At 38.2% G+C, this 24,020-nt stretch overlaps 1 protein-coding gene across 13 annotated transcripts in view; it reads right to left on the bottom strand.

Moving 5' to 3' along the window:
* ntsr1 (neurotensin receptor 1 (high affinity)) overlaps window positions 1-24,020 on the bottom strand; it is a 160,990-nt gene that overhangs the window by 110,333 nt on the left and 26,637 nt on the right. For 12 of the 13 annotated variants that reach the window (XR_015523367.1, XR_015523370.1, XR_015523368.1 and 9 more), the window contains one exon: window positions 11,433-11,634. Coding sequence is in view for 4 of the 13 variants with exons in the window: in XM_087306782.1 (XP_087162908.1) it covers window positions 11,433-11,634 (202 nt within the window). In the remaining 9 variants the exon portion in view is untranslated. Of the gene's footprint in view, window positions 1-5,710; window positions 7,155-11,432; window positions 11,635-24,020 lie in introns of those variants that run through there. The other variant, XM_087306783.1, reaches the window with a different exon arrangement.

Raw genomic sequence — 24,020 nt, 5'->3', positions numbered from 1 at the left:
TGTGTGTGGGTGTGTGTGTGTGTGTGTGTGTGTGTGTGTGTACTGCAAATGGCATTTGTGTAAAACTCATCATTTCAGAAAGGCTTGAATAAACCACCACAAATACATCAAATTAACTTACTTGGTATTTTTGTCTGATGAGCTGTATTCCAGCTTCATCCGAGTCTGTCTCTATCGTTGACAGCTGTTTTTCTGATGTAACCCATGAGGCTCGGAGAAGCAGCTTATTTGGATTTAAAGCCACAGGCTACAAAAACAGCTACAAAGTTTTCAGACACTTAAATAAGCAGATTCAACATTATATAATAAATAATCCGATGGGTGTTTTGAGCTAAAACTTCACAGACAAGTTCTGGAGACACAGAAGTCTTATCTAACATCTTATAAAAGAGGTAAAATAGGTTCCCTTTAAGATCACAGTCCAAGAAAATTTGTTTACTCAAATTAATATGTTGGGAAAATTTACACACAAAAAAATAAATAAATAAAATGAACAGGAAAAATCAAGGAAAACAAAAACAATTAATATTAAAATTTAGCTTCTGAAAAACTTCGGAAGTTTGTCATTTTTAATTTGAATATAAAGGTATTATATTTCTATTCCTAAAGATGTTTGATGACCAAATTCGTATTTTAATGAATATAACTGGTTATTAAAAAATATATATATTGGTTATAAAATGGATATAACCATTTTAAATGGGTAAAATATTTTTTGTGTGTGAAGGTGTACTCATTTATGCTACACACTACGTATGTATGTATGTTTGTATGTATGTATGTATTTTGTATTTATTTTCAATTTTTTTTTGATGTCAGTCAGCCTTGTTTGTCTCAAAGCCTGGCTGATCCCACTCCCCCCAATGGCTGTGGATTTATATGGAAACATAAATACAGATCAATGACAGATCGGGCAGAAGAGGATTATGCTTCTGTACTGCAGTGAAAACACAGACTGCTTTAGACTGCGCTGTCGACACAAATAAAGATGTGTACAGCATATAAACAAACAACAGAGAATGTTGTTTACTTGTCAGGTGCTGAGTGAAAGCAAAACAAGCTTGTCCATCTCAGGTCTTTATACAGTACCATGCAGTTTTGTTTTCATTTAAAAACAGTGGATGCATAATTCATTCACAAATGACAAAATCTTGCCCAGTTCTGGGCTTTGATAAGCCCTAATTAGTTCTATTATTTTAGGTTGTGAATATGGTAATTAGGCGGTTCCGTTGAGTATTTTGCCAATTAGATTGTGGCCCCAAACCCCCTTTCATTCTTTTGAGGGAGCGGAGGGGGGTCAGTCTCATTTACAGATTAAGACTCATTAACTAAATTCAACTTGAATTATTCATGGAGCTTGTATAGAGCATATTTGTGAGAGGAGCAACACAAAAATGGTGAGCAATATCTGCTGGATGTGATTATAAGCATGTGACAAAGCCCAGAGATGGCACTTCCTCTTCTCAGTCAGACTGAGAGCTGTCACAGTTCTTACACAGGGTCAAGATGAGCTCATAATCACACTAAAAGCCAATGAGAATAGATCTTTCTCCATTTTTACTTACTCTAAAAAGGTAACTTCAAATCTACTGGTGTACATATCTTGACCGTGCTCTCAGTCTACAAATTTAATCCAAATGCTGTTTAGGACATTGTTTATCTTTAGTAAATTAAATGTAGTCGTTAGACAGATAATAATCATATAGCAAGATATACTATATGCTCGTAATTGTAAAATTTAATTACAATATATTCTAAGACCTCAAACACATAGCCGAGACCATATTTGAAAGCTATACAAAATGAATACAAAAACACCTCATTTAAATATGGTTTGATTTAGTTTTCATTAACAAAAAATTTAAATACTTCTAAGGCATTAAATAATTATAATATTTTTAAATTTTAATAACATTATCAAAAAAGCTATTATAACATTATATAACAGACCAGAGCTAATATTAACCATTAAAATTAATACATTATATTCATTTTCATACATCTATTGTTGTGTTGTTATCACAATGTTTGGTAGACTTATTTTCTATTCTGGAGTGAATATGTATGTTTTTCATTATTACGACGTGGCCCCTTTAAGAATCTTAGGTTTCAGAACAGAGTCATACCATGTGAGCACTGATGAGGAAGTGAGCAAGCATGTTGCACAGAGCAGCACAGTCAGACAATCCTGAGTTAATTCTGTGACGTTTGCATTCATCTTGTGTTTGTTTTAGCATCGTGGGTATGTATTGACTGTTTTAATCAATGTCTATTATTTCAGATGCTTTAGGTCATTTTTATATAGTTATTATTAGAAGTCTATTATTTTCTGTCTGCTTCACTATGGTTAAGGGACATAGTGAGTGTAATCTTTGTCTAGTTCATTGAAAGTTCATGCAATTCAGTATAGTTAAAAAGTGATTTAAGAATTGTGTGTGTGTTTACATCAGTATATTACATTTAAGAGAATGTGTGTTTAAGAGAAAACACATAAAGCCTTGAAGACATTCATTTATGTACTTCTTTGCGAATGTATACATCTTAACAACAACATGCTTAGTGTTGATTATGCCTTTTGTGCATTTCAGTTTTACCTTTCTTTGGAATATCAATAAACCTGTGGACAAGGAGTTATCGTCTTCAGAGATTTGATGTCAAGGAAGAGTTTATCTGGCTGTAAAGTTATATTCAGCACATATAGCGAGGACAGCACAATTGTATATATATATATATATATATATATATATATATATATATATATATATATATATATATATATATATATATATATATATATATATATCTTTCTTTATTAATCAGGGGTCACCACAGCGGAATAAACCACCAACTTATTCAGCACATGTTTTACACAGCGGATGCCCTTCCATCTGCAACTCATTACTGGGAAACATCCATACACACTCATTCACACACATACACTACAGACAATTTAGCTTACCCAATTCACCTGTACCACATGTTTTTGGACTTGTAGGGGAAACCGGAGCATCCTGAGGTAACCCACATGAACAAAGGGAGAACATGCAAACTCCACACAGAACTGCCAACTGATCCAGCATGGGCTCGAACCAGCTACCTTCTTGCTGTTAGGCGATTATGCTACCGACTGCCCCACTGAGCTGCCCCATAGCATTTTTAATTGTTAATAAATGCATTATAATAATCCTGTGTAAACAAATTAAAATGTGCATTGTAAAATGACAGCCTTACATATAACCATTCGTTAAAATACCTGAAATTATATATGTATGTATGTACAGTATGTACTGTATGTAAAAATCAGATCAAGATTGTATTTCTAAGTTGTATTTAATAAGAAACAGTAAAGTTGTGACAATAGGTAAAAAGTAATAAATACACTGTAACATTACAAAAGACAAACTAATATATACATCAAAAACAAAACAGTTTGGTGACATACTTCCTTGTGAAAATGTAAAAAAATGAACTCTTTAGAATGTATTAGTTTATAACTTACAGATTAAACTAATAAATTAGATGTTGAAGATTTCCCATACTATTTCAAATCACAGGGGCGAAGCAGTGGCGCAGTAGGTAGTGCTGTTGCCTCACAGCAAGGTCGCTGGGTCGCTGAGCCTCGGCTGGGTCAGTTGGCGTTTCTGTGTGGAGTTTGCATGTTCTCCCTGCGTTCACGTGGGTTTCTTCGGTTTCCCCCACAGTCCAAAGACATGTGGTACAGGTGAATTGGGTAGGCTAAATTGTCCGTAGTGTATGAGTGTGTGTGTGGATGATTCCCAGAGATGGGTTGCGGCTGGAAGGGCATCCGCTGCATAAAAAACTTGCTGTATAAGTTTGTGGTTCATTCGCTGTGGCAACCCCTAATTAATAAAGGGACTAATTAAGCCGACAAGAAAATGAATGAAATGAATGAATTTCAAATCACAGGTGTGATAGCATTTTGAATAAAAAATGTAAATGCCGAAGATGTAACAGATAAAACAAAAGCTGCATGAAGACACAGCAACAAACATGATGGAGCATATAAACCGTCACAACAATGAAAATCTTCTGTTGCCACCGTAAAGCAATTAAAAAGCTATTAAGAGGCCAAACCACACTAACTGATTTGCAGCCAGAAAAACCACAGAGATTACAAGGTGCATTGGTGTTTTCATGGTAAAACATGAGAGACTGGTTTCTGTCCAAATTAAAGATTTCTGATGATGGATTCCTCAGTCTGAAGGAGAAAGATGCATTTTTGCGAAACCATGTTATTTTTTCCTTAAACAACAAATTTCTTTAAAATAATTTGTTGAGAATATGGCAAATTTTTCTAAATGTGTTCAAGTGTAACTTGTCATTATATAAATAATAAATTATAACAAATAAAATGAAAATATTGCATGAAAGCAGTTCTTCGAATTCACAAATTCACTAAATAAAATGGACTCAACAATGCATGAGTGTGATGTAAGATTCATTTTGGAGCTTCTGTTATATCAAGAGTAATTTTTTTGTAGCTAAGAAATCAATTATTTCAAAAGTTAATGTCAGATCCTCCTGCAGCCATTGATTATTGCTGATACAAAACAGCATTGATTTTATTATTTCAATGCATTTTCTAACCGATTAAAGGGCAGTAATATGACAAACAAATGTAACTACTGCTTTATAATAACCTAAAATCCCCTTTACGTTTGTAAAATTAAATTAAATTAAAATAAATTAAACAATAAGTACAAACTGTAGACTTGAGCGAAAGACTTTAAATTATGTCTAAAAAATATTTATTCCAACTGTCATTTTTTTTCTTGTTTTTTAAAAGAGGATCTTAAAATTAACTTTGCAAATGCATTTTGTGTTTTCCTATGATATATGTGTGAGACTTTTTGTCTAAAGACAACAATTTATAACTCCTTTGTAAATAGACAATAAAGCTTTTGAATTAAATTGAAGTTTGTGTGTAATGCAGTTTTGGTGGTCATGTGAACTTAAATCCCTGACTAGCCTACAAAAAGATATCTTTCTATCCTTCTGTCTCATTATAGATCCTTGAAACCACTTTATCACCAGAATTGGAATGAACTTGACTTCTTCAAATATCTCTCTAAGTGCCCGCTCTGGATCTAATTCAAGAATGAAAGTGGGCAATTCTACTTCTGAACTTTAACAGCACTCTATATAAATTCAAATTCTGCTGATGCTGAAGCGAGTGGAGCTGACATTAGATGCATTGAGAAGAATGGATAAAAGCACTGTGAAAATACTCTGACCCTATACAAACCTTCTAGCCACAAGAATGTGTCCTTTGCAGATTAGCGTTAATTAGAGCTTTTTAGTTACCAATTTGCAGGACTCTACATTCATTTATGAATCATGCTGTTACACAGACAGATAAAGAGTTTTAGGGGCAAACAGTTGATTCTTGAAAAATTCAGCTGGATCCATTAAGAGAAGGTGAACAACCCTTAATGCGCTGTGGTAATACTTATTTGAGATTAGGTGAATTGTAATAGGTAACTTCTGCATTTATGTATTCACAGGCACTTGATACCAGGTGTTTCTTTATTGTTGACATTGTTGTTGCTGCTCTTTAAGGGGGTACTAATGGTGATCCTGGCAGTTTATGTTAACACTTTTTTCTTTTTTACTTTTTTTATAAACAATAAAAAAAAAAAAAACAATGCTGGTGTAACGACCGGGGAGGGAGTGACAGATACAACTGGAGTTAAGATCCAATATGCAGGTTTATTCAGCGTCAGGCAAGCAGTGGTCAATACGGGTGCAAACAGGTATGTGAGGACAATCCAGAATCACAGTCGAATACAGGCTAGAGGTCAGAAAGGCAGGCGGCAGGCAAAGACAAAGAGGCTAACAAGACTAACGGTCGGTACATAAGATAACAAGACTGGGAGAAAAGCATTTTAATGTCACTATGTAGCAAACAAGACTCGGCCAACTGGAAGGGTGAAAGAGTGGCTTATGAATGGTTTGTATCAGTCTCTGATAAGGCTCAGCTGGTGAGTGTAATCAAGCTAGATGTGTGAGCATGGGTGTCTGGGAGCAGTGCATGTATGAAAATGTAGTCCCGGAAAAGGCGGAAGTGTAGTCTTGATGTTGGTGTGAGAACCAGCGATCTCTGGAGAGCGATCGCTGGTTGTGTAACATAGCCCCCCCTCTAGAGTGGATTCCAAACACTCCAATTCTGTTCAGGCAGGAGGCGGAGCGGAGGCGGAACAGGGGGAGGGATGGAGGGCCAGGACCATGCAGCTGAGGTGTACCTGGGGCGTGGAGCTGCGGAAGGCCTGGAGCATGGAGCTGCGGAAGACCCGGAGAGTGGAGCTGCGGAGGGCCTGGAGCGTGGAGCTGCGAAAGACCCGGAGAGTGGAGCTGCAGTGGTCCTGGATCGTGTGACAGCAGAGGACCTGGAGCGTGGAGCTGTAGTGGACCCGGAGCGTGGAGCTGCAGAGGACCCGGAGCGTGGAACTGCAGTGGCCCTGGATCATGAGACATCGGATGACCTGGAGTACTGTGAAAAGCAGGCAGGACTTCAGGCTTGTGGGGAGCTGGCAGGGCGAGCCGTCTGGGTGGCGCTGGCAGGGCGAGGAGTCTGGATGGGATCGGCAAGGCGAGGAACCGGACTGGGACCGGCAGGGCAAGGAGCTGTGGCCGTTCGGGAAGCATAGGAGGCGGCGGCCCTTCGGGAAGCTCAGGCGGCGTCGACTCTGGCATCGGCGTCGACTCTGGCAGTGGAGTCAACTCTGGCAGCAGCGTCGACTCTGGTTGAGGCGCTAGCTGCGGCGTCGGCTCTGGCTGCCCCGTTGCCAGCGGGTCTTGCTCACTATAGCGCCCCCCCCCCCCCCCCTCCCCCTCCCCCCAAAAGATGTTTTGGATTTTCCTCCGCCTCACCTATGGTGAAGGAGGATCCACTCATTTGAAGAGCCAGATCAATATAGTTCACTAAAGTCCATTGGGGTCCGTACAGGGGTATGTTGGAGTAAAGGGGCTCTGAAAGTCCTCCATGAAAGAAAATCATTAAACATACCTCGCTCATTTTAGTGAGATGGGCCAGATTTATAAAGTCCTCTACATACTCTTCGATGGACCGTGCTCCCTGACGCAGGCGAATTATCTGGGTTCCCGCTGGATCCATCTTCGTGTGGCCGAGTCTTCTGTAACGACCGGGGAGGGAGTGACAGATACAACTGGAGTTAAGATCCAATATGCAGGTTTATTCAGCGTCAGGCAAGCAGTGGTCAATACGGGTGCAAACAGGTGTGTGAGGACAATCCAGAATCACAGTCGAATACAGGCTAGAGGTCAGAAAGGCAAGCGGCAGGCAAAGACAAAAAGGCTAACAAAACTAACGGTCGGTACATAAGATAACAAGACTGGGAGAAAAGCATTTTAATGTCACTATGTAGCAAACAAGACTCGGCCAACTGGAAGGGTGAAAGAGTGGCTTATGAATGGTTTGTATCAGTCTCTGACAAGGTTCAGCAGGTGAGTATAATCAAGCTAGATGTGTGAGCATGGGTGTCTGGGAGCAGTGCATGTATGAAAATGTAGTCCAGGAAAAGGCGGAAGTGTAGTCCTGATGTTCGTGTGAGAACCAGCGATCTCTGGAGAGCGATCGCTGGTTGTGTAACAGCTGGGTTCCACACAATTTTTTCATTTTGTCCCAACATAAATTGATGAAGTTAACTTAATCATTTTTACAAATGTAAGTGAATTGAAAATGAAACAATAAAATTGTCCCAAAAAAAAGCCCTTAAGAATTTTGTTTAGTAGTTTGAAGAATTAGAAAAAGTCATTTTTTTGCGTGTATTTTTATGTTTTTTTTTTTTTGACAGGAAATATTGATATACCTTCATTTTATAAATAAACCATGAACTATAAATCAAATCATGAACTATAATCATGAACTATAAATAAATAGGTGTTTGGGAGGTGAAAATGCTACTAAATTTTACAAAATGTGGATCAAAATTTAAGGCAAAATTATGATTTACCTTTTTTTTTTTTTACCTTTTTTACCTTTAACCATGCTTAAAATTGAACCCTGATCCTGCTAAGAAGTGTAAGCTGAATATACAGTTTTGGAAACTTTTCGCTATTTTATAATGTATTATCTACAATTAAGAATTGTAAACCCTACTAAACCCCCTAAAGTACAACTTCAAATCATCTTTATATTTCATACCTACTTTATTTTGTGCATGTAAAATTATGGTTAGGATTTTTATTCTATTTTAAATAGCCAGCAGCTAACTCTCTGAGAGACCTGCAATAGGTCAGTTACTGGATTGTAGACCACATGGGAAGACTAGGTTGCTGCCGGAAGTGGTGTTAGTTAGACCAGCAGGGGGTGCTCAACCTGTCTGTGTGGGTCCTTATGCCCCAGTATATTGATGGGGACTCTATACTGCTCAGTGAGCACTGTCTTTCAGACAAGACATTAAACAGAGGTCCTTATTCTGTGGTCGTTAAAAATCCCAGGATGTCCTTTGAAAAAGAGAGGTTTAACCCCGACATCCTGGCCAACATTTCCCACTGGCCTCTGTCCATCATGGCCTCTTAACCACCCCCATATCATAATTGGCTTCATCACTCTGTCTCCTCTCCCCCAATCAGCTGGTGTGTGGTGTGCAGTCTGGTACAATTTGGCTGTTGCTGTGTCATTCAGGTGGATGCTGGTGGTGGTGGATGATAATATTCCTCCCAAAAATGTGTAAAGCGCTTTAATTTAAGTGCTTTAATTAATTTAAAAGCGAATTATTATTATTATTATTATTATTATTATTATTATTAAATATACAACAGGAGCCTAAAAAAAATCTCGCACCCCTACTCAATATTCAGTTAAAGCAGCAACATCCGGTTCAAGTGTTTAAGAGTTTAACACAACTTAAGGCAATTCTTTTTTTTTTTTTTGACTATATCAAATATCTTGCATTAAATACAATTTTTAAATATGTTTTTTAATTTAATCTAATTTGTACAGTCCACCAAATTAATCAGGTTAAACTTGGCACTCTCAAGGTGCTTCTGGCAGAAATTCACCTCAAACACACTTATGAAGCAGAATCAAATTAAATGAACAGTATGTTTTAAAAATGATTGTCTCTCCTATGGTGCTGAAAGCTGGTGTGAGAGGAGTCAAAAGTTTTACACTCACCCTTTAATGGAGTCTGCACTCAACTGGCAAAACAACCTAACTGTGGAGTCTTCCCTGGAGAACATATCTCAACTGCATCTCTAATGGAAAAATGCATGTTCTTCCTGTTTATTAGAAGCCCAAAGTGACTTAAATGGCTTTTTAAATGAATTTAAACCGAACAGCTGTGGCAGAACCTTTTTTTAGCTCTTGTCTATCAAATTTTTTCCTTGTTAGACCGGCACATAACATTTCCTAAATCCAAACTGCAGGATAAAATCAAAGAAAGTGCTGTAGGAATAAACATTTTGACGGCACACATGCTATATTTAGCTTTCATTTGCACGTGTAAGTACAAAATAAGAAGCGTGAAGAGAACATAAAGCAGTTCATCAATTCAAGTAGTGCAAGGTTCATGCCACATGAGATTTTGGCACAACAGATTTGATGTTTGGTGTTGTGGTTATTTTGTAAATGGCAGTGAATGTTTGAATACAATATTAGATCATTTTATCTCATGATACCCAAGCAAAGCCACATTTGGCACACTTCACAACATCCAAACAGAAGGACTAGGATTTTATTTTCACAATGCGTCCATCACATCTGTGATGTTGCCCAGTAACAGCACACAACCTTCAAGCATGACAATTTATGCAATAAAACAAAAAAGAGGTTTATTTATGGTCTTGTTTCTTGAAACCAGCCACTATTTCATTAGTTTATAGCATTATCCATGGCATTAAAACAGACAATGGCTCCTTGGGAAGACACTTTTAGTCTGTTTCTCAGTGCTATTAGGTAAAAATTAGACTTTTTAGCAAGCTTGATTTCCACACTGCAAAAAAAATATTTTCTTACTAAGAGGTTTTGTCTTGTTTTTAGTCCATATATCTTTGATTTATATCTTAAATAAAAAAGCATTTTCTAGACGAGCAAAACTGATTGTCTTGTTTTGAGAAATAATGTGTCCAAATTGAGTGAGTTTTTCCTTATAACATGCAAAATAATCTGACAATGGGGTAAGAAAAAATATTTTGTTATTTGATTTAAAACACCATTGGTATATTATTTTGCTTGTTTAGAGTAAAAAAAGAAAATCAGTTTTCCATGTTATTTCTTAAATCAAGACAATGAATTTTGCTTGTCTAGAAAAATGCTTCTTGATTTAAAAAAATTTGTAGATATTTCGACTAGAAACAAGACAAAACCCCTAGGTAAGAAAAGCATTTTTGTAGTGTAGGTGTTTGTTAAAGGCTTGTTGAATTTCTATTACTTTATAGATATGTAGTTTGTCATCCAGTTGTGGATGTTTTTTTTTTTTTTTTTAATCTATGTTTTCCATTTAAATTTAACAGTGAATTCCCACCACTATAATAAGCAGACTGACAATCTTCTTTGGAAAGTTTATAATCCTTGTATAAACATGCATAATCCTTGGCTTGGTCTGAAGAGCAGGCAACGAACCACCTGTGAAGCATATTAGATTAAACATTCTTTTCAACTTTAATTTGATTTAAATGGCAAGGGAACATGGCAATATGAGATTTATTGCGTCTATACTGTATATGAAAGGAGTGATCCAATAGGATGTCACATTTTAAACATTAATTTACAGTGTAATGTAGATGTGTGAGTATAAACAACATCTTTGACATTTTACTACTTAAAGTTCAATGCAAAAGGATAACTTTTTTACTCAGTTAACATAGCAAAGCCTACAGCAAACACTGTTTGGGGATTGCAATGAAGTGTATCCAGATGAAATGCAAAGGATGCATGGTTACAGTGACGTTGTATTGTAGGATTGTATTGTATATTGCTTGACCAGAAAGTTTCAGGGATGTTTAAGCAGATTGTTTAAAATATATTGTGTGCATGGTTGAAAAAAGTATTCTTATTGACTTTAAATGTTAGTGGTAGAGTATGGTAAACTGTACACTACTTAAACCTATGGGTAAACTGTAAATAATATACATTTAAAGTTTCCCAAAATTTGGGAATTATTTAGTTAATTATTTAACTTGTATTATTTAAAAGCTTTGGCAAGCTCTATTTGTTTTCAATATATATTTAAAACAATCATTTTATTGCTAAAAAAAATCATTTTATTGTTAAAATCTGTAATATTGTTAAAAGTCTACCAACTCAAAAGTGAATTTATTGTATTTAGTTTGAGATCATATACTTGAAGTGGTTCATTCCGCTCTGTCGACCCGAGATTAATAAAGGGATTAAGCCGAAAAGAAAATGAATGAATGAATCATATACTTGAGAAATGTAATGTACTCACGCAGAACCATGACTCCATGGCGCATTGACTGGGCACGATTGGGCTCAACAGCAACACTGAGCATGGTAGCATTTCCTCCAATGATACAGACACGGTTGTCCTGGGCAGACTCCCGAAACATGCGCAGCAGCTGACTGGCTATGACTCCATTTAATGCTGAGATCAGTGCCATGGGGACCACAAATGACAGGAAGGCATTCAACTTGAGGAAATACAGAAAATAAAGAGGGATAAGTACACAATGGGCAGACCCTGAACTGCACAATTTTTTTTTTTTCATTTGGCAAGACCTATGGAAATATGCATGAAAACAGGAAAGAAGTTGAACTGAGTTTGAATTTCAATTCCCCTGTTATTCTATATTAAAGGTTCCCAAGTTTATCTTGTGCGTCTTCTACAGTTGTTTTTTTATTAATTCAAGGTCAAACATACAATGGTCTTCTAATAAATTGCACTGCAGCATTACCTCTTTTCACAGAGTCTGTAATGTTTTATTAATGTGTCATTCTTTAAAATCTCTCTAATAAAAAAAACATTTTTAGAGAACGCTGCTGTGATTTTTTTTCTTTTTGCCATGTCAACAACATGATACCAACTCATTCAGGCCTCAATAGTTAATACAGAGTTTGAGAGTCAAAGAGACATCGCAAGAAGCAATTTTTGTAAATAGACATGTGGCATGGGTCATTATTTTTATGCACTGTTCCACCTGAATGATAAACTTCTTCTTGACACCTCTTAATAAATCCCCAACACACACCACGTTCACTTGACCGGCATGTACCACGCCACACTTTGAGCTAGACTTTATTGTAGAGATGTAGGGATGAAGGGGGTGATAAGAAAACATTGGGATGACGGGAAAGGGAAGTAAGAGGATAACCAGTGAACAGGTAGGTAGGTTAATCGTGCATCCTACGATTATGCCCAGAGACTCAGAGTGGGGTACCATCCCTGTAATATTTTGGTAGAGTGATTGAACCCCCAATTAAACCTAGGAGTGAAGAGAGGGTTCTAAGATTGTGAATAGGAAACAAGGAAATAAAGGGAGGGAGGGAGGGTGGGTTCGAAAGAACAAGAAGAACAGTGCTAGAGGGCTGGTCTGCCTTGAAAAGTTTTAGGGAATAGGTGATTGGTTAAGGAGACAAAGTGAGGCATGGTTCCGCCACCGAACCTTTGTTAACAAGTCACATAGAGTTAACTCCATATGAATATGAGCACACTTGTACAGCCATAATTGTTGAGACTTTCCATAGATAAAATATTTGGTTTATTTATAAACTAATTTGAGAGGATCACATGCTAATGATTGTTCTCAGCTGTTCCAGCATCAGCTCATGATTGATTATCCAATCAGATGATTTCTAACTCACTATAAATAAAGTCCTGGTTATGTACGTAACCCACGTTCCCTGAATAGGGAACGGAGATATGCGTCTGTATAAACAGACTTTGGGAGTGCTTTAGACGACCAATCACTTCTGAAGATATGAAAACGGGCCAATGAAATGCCAATTGAATTGGCGGAGCTTAGCTCCACAGCTGAAACTAATGAGCCATTTAGGGCTATACTGTATCAGTCACCTGCTGGAGTCAGCTCATCAGAATTTTGCCTGCTGAAGAGCCGATCGCTCAGCTCCCAGCTGGAGACTCAGGTGCTGTAGCAGTGGAGACACACGTCTCCGTACCCTATTCGGGCAATGTGGGTTATGTATGTGACCAGGACGTTCCCCCTCATAAGAGAACTCCTAAGTGTGTCTGTATAAACAGACTTTGGGAGACTGTATGGAAAGCGCCACAGCAGCCAAAGTCTGTCACGCTCCTGTGTAGGAGTACAGTCCTATGTACTGTGTAGTTTGCCAAGCCAAAGCGTGAGCACACTGACATCACCAAGAGCGCAATCTTCCAACGTTCCCTAGGCCCAACATTTTACCATTACATGGGAATAAAATGTTTAATGTTTAATCGGGGGTCGTAAGTGTGCTTTTACCTAGCTAATATAGACTAGGGATTTTTGGAAATACGACGTTGGGAAGTACATTGGGAAAGTGTTAGTCCCCGCGGGGGGAGGACGCAGCAGAGAACACCTGCTACCCGGAAAGGGAAGACCTGATGGTAAAGAGACATATGGACTAGCTCTAATGAGGGGGAGTGCTACATATGAAAAGCTGGTTAGTGGTTTAGGGAAGACACGGGACTGCCTAATAAGCGGGAACACACCGTGGTAATAATGCATATGGCATCACCAAGTGGGTATGCACATAGCTGCCACTGATCCTCAATATGCATGTAGACCAAATGGTCATACCAACTGCACACTGAGCCATGCACTCGACTCCTCTGCTGAGTCAATGCTCCTGGCCTCGGAGGAACTCTCTAGGGTTTGCCTGAGAAGGGAAACTTTCAAGTAGAGTAGAAAAAAAAACACACGCATCTCCGGGTTAGGGAGCATGGCACAACAAGCGTTTGTGACACTAAGCTTAATTCCCCCTCTGATTGATTGGGGTTACCCAACACAATCTCACGGCAATTCGTAACTTTTTCATTTAGTGGCTAATTCGTACAAATTCGTACGATCTAATTCGTACATTTTAGTACGATTTGCGTATCCCCCAATGACGGTTGGGTTTAGGGGTGGGGTTAGGTGCCACGCCTCCTTTTTAAAATAGTACATTTTCTTACGACTGAACTCGTACAAATTCGTACGAATTAGCCACTAAACTGCCAAAACGTAAAATACTTAAGTTTTCTCGTGAGATCAGGCTGGGTTACCCAATATCCAGGAGGAAACTGGCTCCACTCGAAGATTATAGAACCTCGCGAATGTGTTAGTTAATCAATGTGAGAATAACCGGGCCCAAATTCAAAAGGACGATTCGCTGACCGAAAATGCCTTAAGATCCCCAACTCTCTTGAATGACACCAATGCGACCAGCAGAGCTGTCTTTAATGACAGAATTTTAAGAGATACTGAATCGAGTGGCTTAAATGGATCTCTCTTCAGACTCGCTAGGACTAAAGAAAGATCCCAAGTGGGTATGAGAGGGGTGCTGGACGGATTTAACCGCCGTGCACCGCTGAGGAATCGGATGATTACATCATGCTTCCTGAGTGGAGATCGCAGTCAAGTAAACCTTCAGTGTGGAGAGTGACAGCCTACGCTCCTGCTTATCCTGAAGGAAGGATAACACAATTCTAATCTGGCACCCAGTTCCGGTTGGGCCAGAGGGGTGCAACAAACAAGACCTGCTCCTCGTCCTGACTTTGCACAAAGTTTGTGCGATTAAGCTCACTGGGGGAAACGCATATTTGAGCATGCCCGATGGCCAGCTGTGAGCCAGTGCATCCGGGCCTCAGTCAGGGAATAAAACAGCTGGCAATGTGCGTTCTCAGTGGAAAAAAACAGATTGATCTGGGCTTCCCCAAAGCGCGCTCATATCAGCTGGACCGAATCAGGGTGGAGTCTCCACTCTCCTCAGGACACTAGCTGCCGTGAGAGCACATCGGCTGCACGGTTGAGCTCGCCCGGAATGTGGATGGCAGGCAGCGATTTCAGCTGTATGTGACTCCAAAGGAGCAGACAGCGAGCGAGCTGAGAAATGCGGCCGGAGTGTATAACCCCATACAGTGGATATAAGCCACCATCTCCATGCTGTCCATCCTGACCAGCATGTACTTCTGCTCCAGCACCGATAAAAAATGGTAGAGCCAGATACGCTGCCAACAGCTCCAGCGTTGATATGCCAATGCAGGCGGGGTCCGGACAACGAACCCGAGGCTGCATGCTGGTTGCACACGGCCCCCCAGCCCATGCTGGAGGCGTCTGTCGTTACGACAACATGCCTGGATACTAGCCCTAGGGGACTCCGGCCCCTAGAAAACAGATCTGTCCAGGGGCTGAGAGTGCAGAGACACAGCAGAGTGATGTGCACCCGATGTGTACCTGGGCTCCATGCCTGTCTGGGGACTCGATCGCGAAGCCAACGCTAACGTGGTCTCATATGAAGCAAACCGAGCGGTATAACCGTGGCTGCGGATGCCATATGCCCCAGGAGCCTCTGAAAACATTTGAGTGGGACAACTATCTTCCTGTAAAGCTCGTTTACACAGGAAAGCATCAGCCCGGCGTGCTCCCCGGAGAGGCGCACAACCATAGCGACCGAATCCAGCTCCAGCCTGAGATAAGAGATCCTCTGCACAGGGCAAAGTTTGCTCTTCTTTCGGTTGACTTGAAACCCCAACTGGTCGAGGTGCCGAAGCACTTTGTCTCTGTGCATAATCAGCTGATCGCGAGACAAGGCTTCCCTTGCTCACGTGGGGTTTCCCCGGTTCTTTGGTTTCCTCCCACAGTCCAAAGAACACGCACCCTAAATAAATTAAACACACAAAATTGATACCATATTCAAGCACTTAGCGAGTACACCTCTCCTCAGTCTTCCATATCCATAACTTATGGCTCGTTTCCACTGACTGGTACAGTACGGTACAGTTTGGGTCGGTACGGATCACCTTTATCAGGCTTGCATTTCTACTCTTTTGGTGGGCGTGGTGTATGACAAAAAAGTTTCAGTCAACATCATTTTCGCTCTAGAAAATGTCTACATTAAAGCTGTATGGGTCGCTTACATGTCATATGAGAAGCACTTTTCACAATACATGTTTTTGTATAAATGTTTATTACTAACTTTTCTATGAACATGAGTTCATTATAAGTGCAGATCAATGACAGTGCAAAAAAGCCTACTGTAATGTCAAATTATATAAAATAAATAAATAAATGCAACATATATGAACACATACAGTACAGCCCCTTACATTTAGTCTTTATTTAGGTTAAAAAACAACACAAAATATAGCCCACAGTAAGTGCAGACCTCTCATCTGTGTCTTTAATTTTCAGCAGCACATGTAGCCTCTGTTAGACAGTAGTTCCATCATTCTCTGTTCATAAAATAATAGTCCAAAAGGTAATAATAAAAGTCAAACATAGCAATTCACATTTGCTGAAAAAATAATGTGCACCTTTTTTTCTGGCTTCTGTCTTTTTTTCTGTTTTTTTCCGCGTGTCACTCTCACGTTTGTCAGCTTCTGACAGGATCGGGTTTCAAAAGCATGTCAATAATCAAGTGCACTTTATTATCATGAGCTCAAGAAGTTTGTTATTTCAGATATAGACGCGCACAAGCAAGAAAGCGAAACCGCTCGCGCTTCAGACTGGCTTGTAAAAAACTACAGGGCACAGGGTAAATCTGCTCTTCTTTTTGGCTTTGTGGCTGTTAGTCAAGACGACGACAAGGTTTGTTTGAGCCTGGGCTGACCATGGCTCGTTATTATATGTATATGTAGTTCCGCTGTAATCTCTCAGCTGTGTATTTTAAACATGGCAGGTTTTTTGTTTTCATTCTGGTTTGTTGCATAAGCCAATGACATATCTCTGTAAACCAATAGCATTCAGCTGTGCATCTAGCTACGCCTTTTGGTACCCTGTCTCGTGTTTGGCACCCTCTGAAAAGGTGCCGAAAAAGTGGTAAGGTTCGGTTTGGTACGCTTTTATGGCCATTTCCACTGTTAAAAGGCGTACCGAACCGAACCGTACCGTACCACTCAGTGGAAATGGGTCATTAGCTAGAAATAAACAGGGGGAGTTCGTTGAGATTTAGCAGAGCTAAAACACCTTTCTAGCCTTGCAAACGGGAGGGAGCCCAGGGCTCAAAGATCTCATAAGCTCAGGGCTCTGTCCCGGGACAGCATACCAAGCAAGCTTTTTTACCAATCTTCAGCTAAGTGTGAACTCTTGAAATACTGTATAAACTGTATGTTCTATCCCCTACCCTGAAAAGTACTCCTAAACCCAAGCCTCACAGGAAACAATCTCATTCTTTACATTTGCAATTCATTTGACATTTTTACAGTTTCAAAATTAAATTTTACATTTGTGATGACAAAAATGTCACCACAAGATCAACATTTGCTGTTATTGCTACACTTGTGGGAATATTTGGTAAGACACACGCACACAAGAAATCTTCTTACCAGCAAACTGTTTTTTTTTTAAATGCTTTTTAGTCCTGTTTGGTTTTTAATTAGAACCCCTGGTTCAACCTTGTACTAACAAGCAAGAGGAAATTTTCCTCCAGAATATGTTGAGTTCCAACATCTCTAACCTCCTTCATTAAATACTCTAAATATTCTTATCCTCTTTCTCCTCAATAGGTTTTTGATGTGTTGAAAAAACCTAAGCTTTTCCTGAAGTCCTCTTTTATGTTTCACAGTCTAGAAGGAACAGTGCCAGACTCTTAACTCCAGTCATCTGCTGAACACCAATTTAACATGACTGCCTAAACCAACACCATGTTCTTTTACATTAGTGCTGAGAAGTATTTCAATAGTCTTGGCTAAACCTCAGTTTTTTCATGCGGCGCAGATGTCAGAACACATGAGATTAATCTGCTTTGGCAACAGCGAAAAAGAGGAAAGGAACAAAAGACCAGCCAGTGCAAAGTGAAGCGACAGATCTAGGAATGTGACCAGTTTAAGGAAACCTGCAAGACCTCTACAGCTTACAATCATAATTAATGTGTGTCTGTAAGTGCTGGTCTTTGTGGTTATGAAGAAAATTTTGTTTAAATTTTGCAATCTGCAATCTCACAGCAATTTATTACTTTTTGATTTAGTGGCTACAATATTATTCAGACATTTCTGTATGATTTTCTCATGCCCTAATGAGGCGTCTGGTTATGCAAGGATTTAAAGGCACAATACTTTAAATAAATAAGTTTACATACAAATGATATTGTATGAATTTTTACAAATCATCCACACTGTATAAAGGCATGGATGTGACTGTATTACAATGCTACGGTGGTTTATAAGGACAAGCAGTGGATGCGTCTTTGTAATTAAAAACTTAAAAATTATTTTTAACAGGGTCTTTTGGCATTCAAAATTAGCCACATATTTTCTGTGAGTGTTAGATTTGACAATAGGGTTAGGGCAAGGCTATATATTAAGTGTTTTTTTTTTTTTTTTAGCAGTATAACATACATTATGCCTATGGAGAGTCCTCATAATCCATAATGCAAATCATTACATCTGATAGTTTAAAGGATACGGATTTGTTAAAGGATTTGTTTTACACAAATAACATTGTACTTTTAAAATGAAAGCTTAATATTCATATATTCATATGTTGCATATTCACAAGCTGCATGCATGCAACATTTTTACTAAATAGTTTTTAAACTAATTTTTAATTTGTTATAATATTTATTTAAGTTATAAGCTTTACAGACCTTAATGGGATAATTAATTGTGTATTACATAACTGCAGACTGGGTCTCACTAATCATTGTTAGATGATTCATACCCTGAAAAAAAAAAAAAACACAGAAAAGAATGATTTATGTTTATAAAAACAAACAAACAAACAAACCCAAGCATTTTGGTCAGCAATTTGCAACCCATAGATGTATTGGCATTCTAATTTTATTAAGGATGATTTAACTGAGGTCAGTGAGATGCAAGGTTTTGGACACACACACACACATGCACAAGCACACACACACACACACACAGACACAAATACACACACACACACACACACACACACACACACACAAACACACACACACACACACACACACACACACACACACACACACACACACACAAACATATGTACACATATATGGCGGAAAAATATTTATATATGTATATGCCAGAAACATATAGTCACATGCACGTGTAGGTCAAAAACAGACATCACATAAATGCCAGAAAAATATGTCACATATATCTCAGAAACATACAGTATATGTCACAAAATTGACTATAAAGTGCAGGTCACATGTATGTAAAAACTATAAAGGTCACGTGTTTGCCAGAAACATATAGGTCACATATATGCCACAAACATGTAGGTCACATGTATGTCAGAAACATATATGTCACATATATGCATCAAACATATGTCACATATATGCCACAAACATGTAGGCCACATATATATCATCACCTTAGAATTATAAGGTTCTATCTGCGTTCTGAATGATTTTGAGATATTGAGCTTCAAAGTTTTTGCATTCCATATAGCAAACAACATGTGTGTAACAGTAACTCTAAATGCAAATGATCAAAGTTCTCTTATACTTGCAAATTGGAGTAAAAAAACCACAATAAATGCAGATAGAACCTTCTCATTCTGAAAAGTAATTTTCCGCTTGGAATTATAAGGTTCTATCTGGCAGATCATTCATTGAAGCATTACTTTTCAAGAAATACAATCAAAAAATATATAAGTTGGTGTTGTAACAATATGTTGATGCTTGAAAAAGTTAAATGAATATTTATTCATGTTTTAGGATGAATATTTTTTCTTGTTCAAATTGAGCTTACAAGGCTGGGCTAAATATTTTTTTCCAGTGAGGATGTTAATTTTATCTAATTAATATATAATAATATTTATGACACTTTATGGTTTATATGAATTATTGAATCATATTTATTGAATTATATGCCCTATGAATTAAATTAAGTATTTGCCCTTCAAGGCTTAATATTAAATTTAAAGACTTTAAAAGAAACAGACGATGACCAAATGAGTTTAATAAACACAAAAAAAAGTGTTTCACTGACTATATGTAAACAAATAAATATATTTCACATTTAATATATACATTTTTTAATATTCATCTCTTTTTCAACAATATAAAATGTAAAATTTCATCTAAATGTCGGCGACGCAGTGCCACAGTGGTGCACGATCGCCTTACAGCAAGAAAAATGCTGGTTCGAGCCTCAGCTGGGTCAGTTGGCATTTCTGTGTGGAGTTTGCATTTACTCTTCGTTTTGCTGTGGGTTTCCTCCGGGTGCCCCGGTTTCCAGTCCAAAGACCAAAGACATGCGGTACAGGTGAATTGGGTAAACTAAAATTGGCCATAGTGTATGTGTTTGATTAACTGTGTATGGGTGTTTTCCAGTGATGGGTTGCAGTTGTAAGGGTATCCGCTGCGTAAATTATATGCTGGATAAGTTGGTGGTTCATTCCGCTGTGGTGAACCCAGATTAGTAAAGAGACTAAGCTGAAAAGATGAATGAATCTCAATGTCAAGAAATGCTTCTAAATCATCACCTTTTCACACGCTTCAATTTTGTGTGGTGCGGCATTATTTAGCAGACTCTAACTTTGTGTGATTTTTGTCTTTCTGGTGTTTCCTGCTGTCAATGGAGCAGTCCGGCGAAATGACAAAGAAAACTGATCCTGATTGGTCCTTGTACGTGCATTAAAAATGCTGATTGGCTCGCAGATAGAACCTTATAGAGCCAAGCTAGACTTCGACTTTGTAGATAAATCTTTTTTTTTTTTTTTAAATAAAAAGTCTTAAAATGTAAACAACTTATAAAAACACATCACATAATGTAAATAAGTTTTCATTAAATAAGAATATGTCAATAACTCAATTTTGACAAAAATGTCAGATAGAACCTTATAATTCTAAGGCGACGATATGTCAGAAACATATACATCACATATGCATCAAACATATGTCACATGTATGTCAGAGACATATAGGTCACATATATGTCGCCACTGGCTTGCATGGTTCAGAATCTGTAGAGCTACGCATCGATGAATTTGCTCTTCAATGTTTGGACTCTCAGCAATGATTTCAAACCACACTGAACTGAGCTAAACTGAAATTAACTTAAACACTAAAAACTGAAATACCCTGATCCAGTTACTATGACCATTTATGTGAAGCTGCTTTGACACAATCTACATTGTAAAAGCGCTATACAAATAAACCTGAATTGAATTGAATTGAATATGCCAAAAAAGATATAGGTCACATATATGCCACAAACATGTAGGTCACATGTATGTCAGAAACATATATGTCACATATTTGCCAGAAACATATATGTCATGTGTATGTCAGAAACATGTAGGCAGTGGTGGAAAGAGTACTGAAAAAGCATACTTAAGTAAAATACCATTACTTGCCTAAAAATGTAGTGTGGGTTGAGTAAAAGTACCTCTTGTAAATATTACTCAAAGTAGGAGTAAAAAGTAGCCCTTTCAAAAGTACTCATGAGTAATGATTATTATGCTGTTAAAAGTTGATGCATTTACATGTAATTTGTGGATGTGTGTGTGTAAAGTAACATTCTGTAGTGCATTTAGTTATTGCCCAGCAGGCACACAATGTCATAAGACATTAATGTTTGGTTAGATTAAAGTTGTGATGTCAGGTGACCAAAATTTAATGTCTAGCCCGCGTCTAAGGACAACATTATTTTGATCTCCAATGTAGTAACTTTGGCCAGCCAGCCAGATAATTATTTAGCTTTTTATTCCACAACCGAGCCAACTTTGCCCAGAGAAGATTCTGTTTACATCTCTTTATGTTTAATCATATGTTTTGCAAAGTTTCCCTTTCTCTTGTATTAATATTTTTGATTTTGATTTTGATTTTTGATACCCCTGCATATAATGTTTAACTGTACCTAAGCTAAACAACCTCTTATACAGTTCAAGTTTGGACTTTTCGGAAAGCTCACTCGCTGTACAAATTGATCGTTGACATTTTATTTTAATATGAGTGCAAAATATTAACATTTTAAGAGACTTCAACATTTCTGTCCCGATTTGCATAATATTTGCCTATGCAAATTATTCTGCTTCAGACAAAGACCCATAAATTTATTATTCCAGGAAGTTAGCTTCTAATTGGTCAACTTTCCATGGAGGGTGGATCCGAACCTGCCCTATATATGCTTGGGACAAAGAGCTACGGCCTCCTCTCTGTTCAACCTCTCTCTCCCCGTCTCCCTTTGAACTGCAACTCCTGAAGAACCCCCCTCTCTGCTCCAAAGGCCTCTGTTTTGAAACTTTCTTCAAATCTCTACAACTCCCTCACAGACTGAGAAACCTCCAAGAAAGCATGCAGAAACCCAGACGGAAAGGGTTAATCGCACCGCGCTCGGATATTTCACTGCCCAGAATCCTTTTTGCCGCTTCAACTTGAAACTACAGCCTTGTGTGGAACAAAGAACGACAGCGAACCACGCGCTCAACAACGGTAGTTCGGACATCACGAACAGACCGGAAGTATCACCTTGAACTAAATTCAACCCTAAAGAGACAATAGAAGGGTTATATTGAATTTGATTACGTTTGGTTTGCTTGGTTTGTGCTTACAAACTCCGAGGTTTTCCAATCATTACACCTTCTCAACCTCTTACCTCACGTTTGTTACTCTTCCCTATGCTTGTATGAATGTGTGTTTGTGTTAGGTGTTAGTTTCTGTTAGATTAGTCAATAAAGTTTAATTTTGTATAAAGAAAGGTGCCTGTGTATATTAATGAATCTAATGTCTTAAACTTTGATCTTGTTACCCTGCTCAAACTTTGTTGATAGTATCGCTGAACGATTCGTTTGTTCAGATCAAAAGAGTCGATTCATTTGAAGCCCTGTTCAAATGAATCTTCCTCCCACTAAGCTAGTACGCTATATAATGTTCCAGAAGGTACACAAGCCTTGAAATCTGAATCATAACTTGCAACATTATAACGGCAGGGAAAGGTGCGAGAAGAATATCCTTGAGCTAATTTACTAGAGTAATAATGGTGTAGATATGAGAGCACTTTAATCTACATTATAGTTTGTCACAGATTATTAATGTGGATATGCATGCAAGTTAATCTACATTATTATTATAATTTGCTACATGTTTATTTGTGGAGAATAAACAAAGCATTAAATATGTATTTTTACACCAATAATGACACCAAATGACGTTGATATTTGGTTAATTTAGGCTGTTAGAAAGTGACCAAAATCCAATGTCGAGCCAACATCTTAAACCAACATCCTAATGATGTCAAATACTGACATTTATTCATCAGTCATGGCAACCAAAATTCAACATCTGATAGACGTCAAAGTGGTAACGTCCACACAACGTCAAGCTGTAACATCATTAGACGTTGATATTTGGCTGGTTTTAGGTTGGACATTGGACATTGACATCGGGCTGACGATAAGTTCAGATGTAAACCCGATTTTTATTTCCAAACAAAATGCAGCGTCTCCACGACGTTAGGGTACAATTTGAATCTGACGGCATGTTGACGTCTTGTGTCTGCTGGGTGTTTTAGGCCATTTCGGTCATCATACTGTAAATATCCATCATCTTCTCATCAGTGACATGCATTTAAACCAGGGGTGCCATACTCGGTCCTGGAGGGCCGGTGACCTGCAAAGTTTAATTCCAATCCCAATAAGATGCACCTGGGCTAGCTAATCAATCTCATACTAGGCTTTCTAGAAACACCCGTGCAGGTGTGTTGAGGCAAGTTAGAGCTAAAATCTGCCAGACACTGTGACTGTGTTTGGGCATCTCTGATTCAAACAGTCTCTGGGTCAATGCGTGTAAAGATTTTAAACATCTTTTTGGACACTTTTAATGCTTCCAAACAGTTTGCTGCAATGTAAAGTGCACATGTCTTGAAGTAGTTCATTGTGATGCAATTTACCTTCTTTGTGTGATTTGATAGGACAAGAATTACAGGACTGATTTTTCTAAT

This window comes from Danio rerio, chromosome 23 (genome assembly GCF_052040795.2).
Source record: "Danio rerio strain M-AB ecotype USA chromosome 23, GRCz13ab, whole genome shotgun sequence".
Lineage (NCBI taxonomy): Eukaryota > Metazoa > Chordata > Actinopteri > Cypriniformes > Danionidae > Danio > Danio rerio.
Note: the sequence above shows the minus strand (reverse complement) of the source record. Positions and strands in the feature narration are given on the sequence as shown.